Here is a 13,456-nt window from a genome sequence, read left to right as displayed (position 1 = left end):
AATGCTCCAACCAAAAGACATAGACTGGCTGAATGCATACAAAAACAAGACCCATATATATGCTGTCTACAAGAGACCCACTTCAGACCTAGGGACACATACAGACTGAAAGTGAGGGGATGGAAAAAGATATTCCATGCAAATGAAAATCAAAAGAAAACTGGAGTAGCAATTCTCATATCTGACAAAATGGACTTTAAAACAAAGACTATTACAAGAGACAAAGAAGGACACTACATAATGATCAAGAGATCAATCCAAGAAGAAGATATAACAATTGTAAATATTTATGCACCCGACATAGGAGCACCTCAGTAAATAAAGCCAATGCTAACAGCCATAAAAGGGGAAATTGACAGGAACACAATCATAGTAGGGGACTTTTAACACCCACTTTCACCAATGGACAGATCATCCAAAATGAAAATAAATAAGGAAACACAAGCTTTAAATGATACATTAAACAAGATGGACTTAATTGATATTTGTAGGGCATTCTATCCAAAAACAATAGAATACACTTTCTTCTCAAGTGCTCATGGAACATTCTACAGGATAGATCATATCTTGGGTCACAAGTCAAGCCTTGGTAAATTTAAGAAAATTGAAATCGTATCAAGTATCTTTTCTGACCACAATGCTATGAGAATAGATATCAATTACAGGAAAAAATCTGTAAAAAATACAAACACGTGTAGGCTAAACAATACACTACTAAATAACCAAGAGATCACTGAAGAAATCAAAGAGGAAATAAAAAAATACCTAGAAACAAATGACAATGAAAACACAACAACCGAAAACCTGTGGGATGCAGCAAAAGCAGCTCTAAGAGGGAAGTTTATAGCAATACAATCCTACCTCTAGAAACAGGGAAAATCTTAAATAAGCAATCTAACCTTACATCTAAAGCAATTAGAGAAAGAAGAACAAAAAAAACCCAAAGTTAGCAAGAGGAAAGAAGTCATAAAGATCAGATCAGAAATAAATGAAAAAGAAATGAAGGAAATGATAGCAAAGATCAATAAACTAAAAGCTGGTTCTTTGAGAAGTTAAACAAAACTGATAAACCATTAGCCAGACTCATCAAGAAAAAAGGGAGAAGACTCAAATCAACAGAATTAGAAATGAAAAAGGAGAAGTAACAACTGACACTGGAGAAATACAAAGGATCATGAGAGATTACTACAAGCAACTATTTGCTAGTAAAACGGACAATCTGGAAGAAATGGACAAATTCTCAGAAAAGCACAACCTTCCGAGACTGAACCAGGAAGAAATAGAAAATATGAACAGATCAATCATAAGCACTGAAATTGAAACTGATTAAAAATCTTCCAACAAACAAAAACCCAGGACCAGGTGGATTCACAGGTGAATTCTATCAAACATTTAGAGAAGAGCTAACACCTATCCTTCTCAAACTCTTCCAAGGTATAGCAGAGGAAGGAACACTCCCAAACTCATTCTACAAGGCCACCATCACCGTGATACCAAAACCAGACAAAGATGTCACAAAGAAAGAAAACTACAGGCCAATATCACTGATGAACATAAATGCAAAAATCCTCAACAAAATGCTAGCAAACAGAATCCAGCAGCACATTAAAAGGATCATACACCATGATCAAGTGGGGTTTATCCCAGGAATGCCAGGATTCTTCAAAATATGCAAATCAATCAATGTGATAAACCATATTAACAAACTGAAGGATAAAAACCATATGACCATCTCAATAGGTGCAGAAAAAGCTTTTGACAAAATTCAACACCCAGTTATGATAAAAGCCCTCCAGAAAGTAGGCATAGAGGGAACTTATCTCAACATAATAAAGGCCATATATGACAAACCCACAGCCAACATTGTTCTCAATGGTGAACAACTGAAACCATTTCCACTAAGATCAAGACAAGGTTGCCCACTCTCACCACTATTATTCAACGTAGTTTTGGAAGTTTTAGCCACAGCAATCAGAGAAGAAAAAGAAATAGAAGGAATCCAGATCGGAAAAGAAGAACTGTCACTGTTTGCAGATGACATGATACTGTACATAGAGAATCCTAAAGATGCTACCAGAAAACTACTAGAGCTAATCAGTGATTTTTGTAGCGTAGCAGGATACAAAACTAATGCACAGAAATCTCTTGCATTCCTATACACTAATGATGAAAAATCTGAAAGAGAAATTAAGGAAGCACTCCCATTTACCACTGCAACAAGAAGAATAAAATATCTAGGAATAAACCTACCTAAGGAGACAAAAGAGCTGTATGCAGAAAACTATAAGACACTGATGAAAGAAATTAAAGATGATACAAACAGATGGAGAGATATACCATGTTCTTGGATTGGAAGAATCAACATTGTGAAAATGACTATACTACCCAAAGTAATCTACAGAGTCAATGCAATCCCTGTCAAACTACCAATGGCATTTTTCACAGAACTAGAACAAAAAATTGCGCAATTTGTATGCAAACACAAAAGACCCCGAATAGCAAAAGCAATCTTGAGAAAGAAAGACGGAGCTGGAGGATTGTGGCTCCCTGACTTCAGACTATACTACAAAGCTACAGTAATCAAGACAGTGTGGTACTGGAATGAAACAGAAATATAGATCAATGGAACAGGATAGAAAGCCCAGAGATAAACCCACGCACCCATGGTCACCTTATTTTTGATAAAGGAGGCAAGAATATACAATGGAGAAAAGACAGCCTCTTCAATAAGTGGTGCTGGGAAAATTGTACAGCTACATGTAAAAGAATGAAATTAGAACACTCCCTAACACCATGCACAAAAATAAATTCAGAAATGGCTTAAAGACCTAAATGTAAGGCCAGACACTATAAAACTCTTAGAGGAAAACATAGGCAGAACACTGTATGACATAAATCACAGCAAGATCCTTTTTGACCCACCTCCTAGAGAAATGGAAATAAAAACGAAAATAAACAAATGGACCTAATGAAACTTAAAATCTTTTGCACAGCAAAGGAAACCATAAACAAGATGAAAAGACAACCCTCAGATGGGGGAAAATATTTGCAAACAAAGCAACGACCAAAGTATACAAGCAGCTCATGCAGCTTAATATTAAAAAAAAAAAAAAAAACCCAATCCAAAAATGGGCAGAAGACCTAAATCGACATTTCTCCAAAGAAGATATACAGATTGCCAACAAACACATGAAAGGATGCTCAATATCACTAATCATTAGAGAAATGCAAATGAAAACTACAATGAGGTATCACCTCACGCCAGTCAGAATGGCCATCATCAAAACATCTACAAACAATAAACGCTGGAGAGGGTGTGGAGAAAAGGCAACCCTCTTGCACTGTTGGTAGGAATGTAAATTGATACAGCCACTATGGAGAACAGTATGGAGGTTCCTTAAAAAACTAAAAATAGAACTACCATACGACCCAGCAATCCCACTACTGAGTATATACCCTGAGAAAAACATAATTCAAAAAGAGTCATGTCCCACAATGTTCATTGCAGCTCTATTTACAATAGCCAGGACATGGAAGCAACCTAAGTGTCCATAAACAGATGAATGGATAAAGAAGATGTGGCACATATATACAATGGAATATTACTCAGTCATAAAAAGAAATGAAATTGAGTTATTTATAATGAGGTGGTGGACCTAGAATGTGTCATACAGAGTTAAGTAAGTCAAAAAGAGAAAATCAAATACCGTATGTTAACACATATATATGGAATCTTAAAAAAAAAAAAAAAAAAAAAAAAATTGGTTCTGAAGAACCTAGGGGCAGGACAGGAATAAAGATGCCAATGTAGAGAATGGACTTGAGGACACGGCGAGGGGGAAGGGTAACCTGGGATAAAGTGAGAAGAGTGTCATGGACATATATACACTACCAAATGTAAAATAGATAGCTAGTGGGAAGCAGCCGCATTCACAGGGAGAACAGCTCGGTGTTTTGTGACCACCTAGAGAGGTGGGATGGGGAGTGTGGGAGGGAGATGCAAGAGGGAGGAGATATTGGGATATATGTATATGTACAGCTGATTCACTTTGTTATACAGCAGAAACTAACACACATTGTAAAGTAATCATACTCCAATAAAGATGTTTAATAAAAATACTAATGGCATTTTTCACAGAAGTAGAACAAGTAATTTTAAAATATATATGGAAACACAAAAGACCCTGAATAACCCAAACAATCTTTTTTTTTTTTAAACATCTTTATTGGAGTATAATTGCTTTACAATGTTGTGTTAGTTTCTGCTGTATCACAAAGTGAATCAGCTATATGTATACATATTTCCCCATTCAAACAGTCTTGAGAAGATGCTAGAGGTATCATGCTCCTTGATTTTAAATTGTTGTACTGTAAATCTATAGTAACTAAAACTGTGGTACTGGCTTAAAAATCAGACACATAGATCAATGGAACAGAATCAAGAGTCCAGAAATGAATCCACACTTATGCGTTCAAAGCATCTACCGTACAAAAAAGGAGGCAAGAATGTATGGTGGGAGAGAAGACAGCTTCTTCAATAATTAGTTTTGGGAAAATTGGAAAGCTACAGGCAAAAGAATCAAACTGAACTAATTTCTCACACCTTATACAAAAATAACTGAAAATGGATTAAAGACTTAAATGTAAGACCTGAAACCATAAAACTCCTAGAGGAAAATGTAGGCAGTACAGTCTTTGACATCACTTGTAGCAGTATTTTTTTGGATATTTCTCCTCACACAAGGGAAACCAAAGCCAAAAACGACTGGGACTGCATCAGCTATTGTAAAAGGCTTTTGCACAGCGAAGGAAATTATCAACAAAACCAAAAGCCTACTGAATGGGAGAAGATATTTGCAAATGATATATCTGATAAGGCGTTAACATCCAAAATATACAAAGAACTCATACAGCTCAACATAAAAAAATGAAAAACCTGATTTTAAAAATGGACAGAAGAACTGAATAGACATTTTTCCAAAGAAGACATGCAGATGGCCAACAGGCACATGAAAAGATGCTCAACCTCACTGATCATCAGGGAAATGCAACTCAGAACTACAGTGAGCTCTCACCTCACACCTGTCAGAATGACTATTATTGTAGAGTCAAGACGTAACAAGTGTTGGCAAGGCTATGGAGAAAAGGGACCCTTGTGCACTGTTGGTGGGAATGTAAATCGGTGCGGCCACCGTGGAGAATGAATAATTCTTAAAGGTTGCAGCTGCAGAGAGGAGGCCAGTGTCGTTGGGGCACAGTAAATGACAGAGTGGTGTGGGGTGAGTGTAGAGAGACTGGCAGAGACCACGGTAAAGTGTGTGGATTTTATGCTAATTATAATGAAAAGCCACTGGAGTATTTTAAGCAGGACAGTGATAAATTCCGACTTATGCTGTGTGAAAAAGATCACTTTGGCTGCTGTGTAGAGAACTGACTGTCGAGGAAGGAGGACAAGAATGGAATATAGGAAATTGGTTGGCAGCTGTCACCACAGTCCACGCAGGAGATGGTCTGGGGTACTTGGGCTGTGGGACGAGCAGTGGAGATGGTGAGAAGTCAGAGTCTTCAGGATACAGTTTGGAAGTAGAGCTGATATGACCTCCGGGTGGACTGGGGATGATGGACACAGATATTAAGGATGAATCCTAGATTTCTTACTTGAGCAATCAAGTGGATGGTGGTATCATTTTCTGAGATGCTGAAGACGTGAGGAGAAAACATTGGGAAGTGGCAATCAAACATTAAGGTTAGAGTTACAGTTGGGAATCTTTCTTCATTACCTAACTCAAATGAGATGTTGAAAAATATTGTCCCTACTTCCTCATCTCTGATCTGGAGTCCAGAATACTCCACTAAAATTGCTCTTAATCACAATCACCAGTCACTTTCACATTGGTCACTTTTCCATCTCCTTTCTACCTTCTCAGCAGTCAAGACTTTTGATCACTCCCTCATTCTTAAAACGTTTAAAATAGACCACATGGGTAAAGAGGCATTTTCGATTCAGTGCAATCATGTCCCAGATACAAGCTCAAATCTCCCTGTCCTCTAAGATCTGGTCATTAATTGTACACATATGCTATACCCTGGAAAGTCAACTGCCTTACCCCAGATTTCTTTGAATTTCAGAGTGAATTAGTTTGGTTATAAATTGTGTCTCTTCTTCTTCTTGGCTGTCGCCGTGCTACACTATGTCAACCCAGATGGAAACTTAGCTCCTTTTCTTGCTTTGCACAAAGTGAAGCATATATCACCTAAAGTCTTTGGTTTTGTAGCAGATTTTATTGAAAGTTTGATGAGGAGATGGAGGAGATTCACGATGCAGAAATGTAAACAGCTACAGAGTGATTGTATCTCTATTCTTAAAAGTGCTTTGACTATTTTTGAAATTCGGACAGCAGTAATCTGTCAAACTGTCCTGGCTTACTTTTTGTATTCTCTTTTCTCATTTTTTCAGAAAAAAAAAAATCCTCCCATTTCTCATGCTTTAAAATTTGACTTTATCCAGCTCCAACCCTTTGTATATCTAAGAGTAGATTGCTGCATTGAAGGGTTGGAGATGTCCTACCTCTGATTAGTTTTTCCTGTTTGTCCCTCCCTAACTCCTTTGTATCTTCCAGAAATCCTTCTAAGTGTCTTGGCCACTGATGACAACTTTCCCTGTTCCCTATTGCTTTTCTAGATTTATTCTTATTTATATATATCTCCTGCTCTCTATGGGATTGGGAAAGTGAACAGAAAGTAAATGTGTGGCCTCTCAAAGCAGAAGTTATTCTCTGTGCTATAAATGTGCAAACCCTGTGATCCAGCAACTCCATTTCTAGGGATAGATCCTGTGGCCAATTGTATTTTCCAAAGATGTTCAAAGCAGTATCTCCCACCTCACCTGCTCTTCTGCAGTATGACCTTGCCAGGCCCCCTTCAAGGAAATTAGACTTCATTCCTCCTACTCTGGAAAATAAGAATCGACAACCTATTTTTAACTGATGAAAAGTGAGGTAATACACCCATTTTTTAAAACAATGGAACAGTTCCTTTACGTAGTGCCTTTAAAACCCAAGAAAAGAAAGCAGTTATGAATTATCAGAGAAATATAAATCAAAACTACAATGAGGTGTCACCTCACGTGGGTCAGAATGGCCATCATTAAAAAGTCTATGAATAACAAATGCTGGTGAGGGTGTGGAGAAAAGGGAACCCTCCTACACTGTTGGTGGGAATGTAAGTTGGTGCAGCCACTGTGGAAAACAGTATGGGAGTTCCTCAGAAAACTAAAAATAGAATTACCATATGATTGAGCAGTCCCACTCCTGGGCATATATCCAGACAAAACCATAATTCAAAAAGGTACACGCACCCCTGGGTTCATAGCAGCACTATTCACAATAGCCAAGACATGGAAACAACCTAAATATCCGTTGACAGATGTACAGATAAAGAAGATGTGGTACATATATACAATGGAATATCACTCAGCCATAAAAAAGAATGAAATAATGCCATTTACAGCAACATGGATGCAACTAGAGATTATCGTACTAAGTGAAGTCCGACAGAGAAAGACAAATATCATATGATATCACTTGTATGTGGAACCTAAAGTATGACACAAATGAACCTATCTAAGAAACAGAATCACGGACATAGAGAATAGACTTCTGGTTGCCAAGGGGGAGGAGGGTGGGAGAGGGACGGATTGGGAGTTTGGGATTAGCAGATGCAAACTGATATATCTGATAAACAGATATATTAGCAGATGCAAACTGATAAACAACAAGGTCCTACTGTATAGCACAGAGAACTATATTCAATAGCCTGTGATAAACCATAATGGAAAAGAATATGAAAAAGAATGTGTGTATATGTATAACTTAGTCACTTTGCTGTACAGCAGTAATTAACACAACATTGTAAATCAACTATATTTCAATTTATAAAAATTAAAAAAGAAACTTTTTAAAGACAAAAACAAAAAAGAAAACAGTAATGTTCTATTTTCAAGAGTGCTGCCACAACTTAAACACCAAAACTTGATTTCCACAGAACCTATTCTTCAGTGGAAACTTGGGACTATAATGACAAAAAACGACATTGGTAAATTATATCCACATGTGGTAGATCTCAAAACGACAAAGTGCCCATGTGCCAATGATGTAGTGTTACTTGGCTTCATTATGAACACCACACTTGATGGTAAGTTTGCGGCTTTATTCAAATTTGGAGGTGGTGTTTTGTATTTTATTACAGTGATGTTTAACTGGAAGTACAAGTTAAACACATAGGCGTAATGGAGTGAAAATGTCTCCTAAAAACACCTAAGAACTTACTCTTCATCACTTTCCCTTGTCTACTTGCTAGTGTGATAAACTTTTTTCTCTGTGACTTTTGCCATGTTACTAGTGACTTTAGTGTCTCTCCAAATTTCCTTGATACTCTGCCCTCTGTTAGTATGTTCCTCCCTCCCAGAGATTATTCATTGCATTTCTAATCCATCTTCTATGCCTGCCATATGTGAATAGGTAAAGTTGTTCTAAGGTATCACATTATTTTATTTGTTACACATGTGTTTTTCAGTTACTGTTGTAATATTTAATAGCATCCTTACACATTTCAATTACTAATCATCTTGTTCTAGTTTGTTTTTCTTAGGTCATTGATGACCTCCTAGTCCCCAAATCTAATAAATATGAGGGAAAAAAAGAATTAAAAGATAAGAAACAAAATTTTATTACTCGTAGATTATATGTGTATCTATATAAAAATCCAAAAGAATCAACAGACAAACTATTGGAACAAATATGGGAGTGCTATGGAATTGAGGATCATATTAACAATATATAAAAACCACTCCACCAAAGACTAATTAAAGATTATAATTTTTAAAATCCTATTCAGAAAGTAATAAACCCCAATAGGGACCTAGAAATAAACAAAAAACGACTTGCAAGGCCTGTTGTATAGAAATTATAAAACTTTAATGAAGGCTATAAAAAAAAGACTAAAAAAGATATTTTATGTTCATGAACAGGAACTTCTGGTACTGTAAAGATGTTAATTCTCTCCAAGTTTATCAATCAGTTTGATGCAAGTCCAAGAAAAATTACAGCAGTATTTTGTGTGTGTGGAAATTGATAAGCCAATCCCAAAATTCAGGTGGGAGAATAAAGCAACATAAATAACAAACATAATTTTAAAGAAGAATAAAAAGCACAATAGGTTGCCTACCATGACATTATAAAGTAATAGATTCAAGCAGTATGCACTGGTATAGGAATAGACAGATAGCCTTGCCCCAGATTTCTTTGAATTCCTAATGTCTTGCAGTCTTTTAGATACCTCTAGCTTGGAGTGCCTGCTTGTGCTGAATTAGTTTAGAGAACCTGTGTCTCTTTTTCCTCTCTCTCAACCAGATGGAAACTCCTTTTCTACCTTTGTTCCACGGATGCCAGGCTAGGGCCCCCTCCTCCTCTCTGTCCAAACCTGCCTTACTTTTGTGAGTCACAGGAAAAGAGCCGGTCTCTGCATCCTGCCACACCCCTGAGAGTCATAGGAGAGACGGGGCAGTCTCGACTCCTTGGGGTCTCACTCACCCGATCACTTCAACGTCTCAAGAAAAGAAACAGTTTGGAAACCTGTTTTTAGATGAAACCACCTTTTCCCCCAGCTGGCCCCCACTGTGCTGAAGCAGAAAATAAGTTCCCACAGTATCAAGCTTAACTAGCAGTTTCTTTGTGAGGCCCTGGTTTGTCCATCCACCGGGTTTCATCCCACATGGAGTTAATGGTGGGAACAGGTATCCAGGAGCCCCATGTGTTCCAGTTTCGACTTATTACCCACCTTTCTCCTCTATGACACTCCTAACGCCATCATGCCTCTCACCCCAGTTCTATGTCACCACCAGAAACCTAAGCCTCCAGGTCACTTATGGTTACTCTATCCCACATACTCTTCTGGACTTCCTTTAAATTCACCCAAACTTCTGTCCCTCTCCATCTACCCAAATCCATTCATTGGAATTTGTGGTCTGTCATCAGCAAATTCCCCTGTACTACTAATCTTTTCTCAGAATGGTCCCTTAACTTTCTTGCTGTAAAGAGTAATCTGGCCACTCCCAGTTAACATTCTTTCCCCTGCGGCCCTCTCACATGTCACATGCCTGAATCTCAAGGGTCATTGTCCTTGTTCCTTAAGGGCTACTTATTAATAATTACTCCTGTCTTCTCATTCAGAATGCCCAGTTCCTTTGAACTCAGACTTTACTCCCTCTAACTCTTCTTGGTTGGCAGACTATGATGACCTTCCCATCACTCACACTCATTGATGAGTTTAGCGTCTGGACCCCTGCCTTCCTCTCCACCCTATTTTTGTCACTATGTTTGGGGATTTCACCACCCATATGGACCCATGCTTTCAAGGCCTCCTCTCCTCCAATGATCTTTCCCCCATCTTACTTCTGTGGTCATTTTCTTGACCTTGTTGTCTCTGATGTTGTTACTGTCTCCAAAATCTCCACTACAACCATCTCACACTCTGCCCACTACCTTCTATTCTTTCAGTCTACCCTAGTACTCACACTCTGACATTTCTTTGATTTCACGGAGACTTCAATATGTTGTTTCTACCACTTTTTTCACTCCTCAACGTCCTTAACTTTTTCACCATAATTTTCGTAGTCTCTCCTTATAAATACTTCTGTAACTTCTTTGCCCTTCTCTTTCTTCCTTTCCTGCACAATCCCAACTCTCCTTAAAACCATCTCTACAGCACTGGAATAGCAGAATATTACTAGAAAAAAGTTGCACACCAGTCTCACTTTAAAATTCCAACAAGTGGTCTCACTATAAATTCATGATCACAAGTCCCAAGTGGGTACTCAGCACTGCCCAGAAATCCTATCTCTCTTCCCTGGTATGTTTATTTTCCCACTCTGCAAAATGACCTTGTCACACCTCTTCCCACTCCTCAAACACTCTACCTCACCTCCTTTCCTTCTCTGGTCTCAGCTGTGCCTTTAATACTTGATGTAGAAGACTAAGACTGATCGCAAGGCATTCCATCATCGCTCCTGTGCGTGTCTGCCACCCTACTTGCCTTTGTACTTGCGTGCTTTGCCTTCTTGCCTGTTGCATCGTGAGAAGTGTCTCTGCTGCTACCAAAGGCCACCCCTCACCCCTCATGTCCTGCATCCCATTCTCCCCCGTCATCTGGAGAACCTTGCTCCTGCATCTGTCCCGCAGTTCTCACCTTTCTCTCCTGTATCATCATGCTTTCCCTCTTTGCTGGATTAGATGCATTAGCATACAAACATACCCTAAAATCCCCCATCTTAGCCAAAATCTTCATTTATCTCACTTTACCACTATCCCTCATCCCTCTGTTCTGCTTCAGACAAAATGTATGGGAAGAATTTATTGTAGGTGGTGCTACATTTTCCACCTCCCTTTTTATCTTCATTTCACTGCATATCGGATTGTTGCCATCACTGTTCTGAAACAATTCTTCCCAAGATCACCCGTGATCTCCATGTAGCTGATTCCAACAGCCAATTCTTTATCCTCATTCTACTTTCCCTCCCAGCAGAATTTGACACAGTTAACCACTTTATTTCTCCTCAAAACACTTTATTCTCTTGGGTTCTTGACACCACCTTCAGTTACATTTATCTTACCTCATTGATCACTCCTTAGTTTTCTAAGCCTGCTCTTTTGTTGTGACCCCTAAAGTGTCGATGAAATGGGGCTTTGTCCTCGACTCTCCTTCCTTATGTAACCAGATTCTCTCTGGGAAACTTAATCCAGTCCTCTGGTAATAATGCCACCTTCAGGCTAATGATCCCTGAATTTGTATTTCTGGTGCTGACTGCTTCCTTGAAACTGAATTCCTATATTCAGTTGTCTGTTTTACAATTCCTCTTGATGTCTAATGAGCATCTCAGCTATAACAAGTCTAAGCCAGAACTCTTGATTCATCTCCCTCTAAAACTGTTCTCCTCCAGTATTCTTCATCCCAATTCATATCCAATTACTCAAAAATAAAATCTAGCGTACACTCTTGACTGTTCTTACTCTGATGGCATTCCAGGACGATGCCACATCCAGTGTCTATCCTCAGTGTGGCCACTTCTCTCCTCTGCTAAAATCTTTGTCAAGTCAGCATTGGTTTTCCACGAGACTAATTCACAGCCTCTTAAGTGGTCTCCCTGTTTCTAAACCCAGTACAACTCACCCTCCATACAGCCACCACAGTGATCTCAAATGTAAAACAAATCACATCATTTTCCTGCTTCAGACATTCCAGTGGCTTCCCTTTGCCCATTAGAATAAAATCCAAAATCTTTGCAGTGGTCTACATCAGCTTCTGTAACCCTGGGATGCAATTGTGGCCAGTGTGTCATAGAGAGTGGCCTATAACTTAATTTCAGGCTAAAATATCAACCAGAATAAAGCATTTATTTTACTGCTTACTTCTCCATTAAATATTTCTAGACTTTGCAGGAGTCCGGTCATGTGATATGCTGGATACCTATAATCATCCCCACTTAGAATATAGTGCAGTGTTATCTGCAGGACTAGATTTCACGCTTAGAAAGGCACAAGCTTGTCTTTAGCTTCCCTCTTTCTGGAAAAAGTGGATGATGATAACATTTCCTTCTACATCTTTCCCTCCACAGAAAAGAGCTGGGAGTTAAAACACACACTTCACAATACGAGTGATCCTACATTCTTCTTTTGGAAACAAAGCATGTGCCTTGGATTATCAGCTCTCGTCAGGCTCCCTCTACCCTCCACTGCCCCCATAGTTATGCCTGTTGACTAGACTTCAGATTAATGTTCTGCATTTAAAACACAAAAGACTTGGGACTTCCCTGGCGGTCCAGTGGTTAAGACTCCGCGCTTCCACTGTAGGGAGCATGGGTTGGATCCCTGGTGGGGGAACTAAGATCCCGCGTGCTGTGTGGGCGGCACAGCCAAATAAATAAATAAATAAAACTAAAGAACAAATATTAAAAAAAGATAAATAGATAAGAATTTAAAAAATAAATAAAACACAAAAGACTCTAAGCATTCCTAGCTATGGCCAAGGAAAGGTGAGATCGAGGAGCAAAGCGCTTTCAGTATTTCCAACATGCTCAGTCTCCTTTTAATAAGTTCTCATAAGTTTTAATAGGTTTAATATTCTCATATTAACAGTTTTTTTTTCTATTTTTAAAATCACAAATATTAAAGTAAATCACTTTATAAGTAAATCAAACATACTTTCTTCCCTCTTGGGGTTCACATTTTAATTTTCTTCTTTGGAGTTTTTGTACTGTTGACTATAATTGTATTCTTGAAATAGGAACATATTTTTGCTTAGAAGGATATTTCAGGGAGGAAAAGCTCTTCCTGTACCGTCTTAGGTTATGATTGGGGGCCTACAAATTAACCAAGACATTAGCAGGAGAAAAGACATGCAG

The 13,456-nt window shown here is 38.4% G+C and overlaps 1 protein-coding gene across 1 annotated transcript in view; it reads left to right on the top strand.

Annotated features, from left to right (window-relative positions):
• The window catches only part of CATSPERB (cation channel sperm associated auxiliary subunit beta), a 126,580-nt gene that overhangs the window by 31,897 nt on the left and 81,227 nt on the right, over positions 1 to 13,456 (top strand). Inside the window, exon 6 of the mRNA XM_061181498.1 lies at positions 8,044 to 8,193. Within this exon, the coding sequence (XP_061037481.1) occupies positions 8,044 to 8,193 (150 nt within the window). The remainder of the gene's footprint in view (positions 1 to 8,043; positions 8,194 to 13,456) is intronic.

Source organism: Eubalaena glacialis, chromosome 2 (assembly GCF_028564815.1).
Source record: "Eubalaena glacialis isolate mEubGla1 chromosome 2, mEubGla1.1.hap2.+ XY, whole genome shotgun sequence".
In the NCBI taxonomy this organism is placed as follows: domain Eukaryota; kingdom Metazoa; phylum Chordata; class Mammalia; order Artiodactyla; family Balaenidae; genus Eubalaena; species Eubalaena glacialis.
Note: the sequence above shows the minus strand (reverse complement) of the source record. Positions and strands in the feature narration are given on the sequence as shown.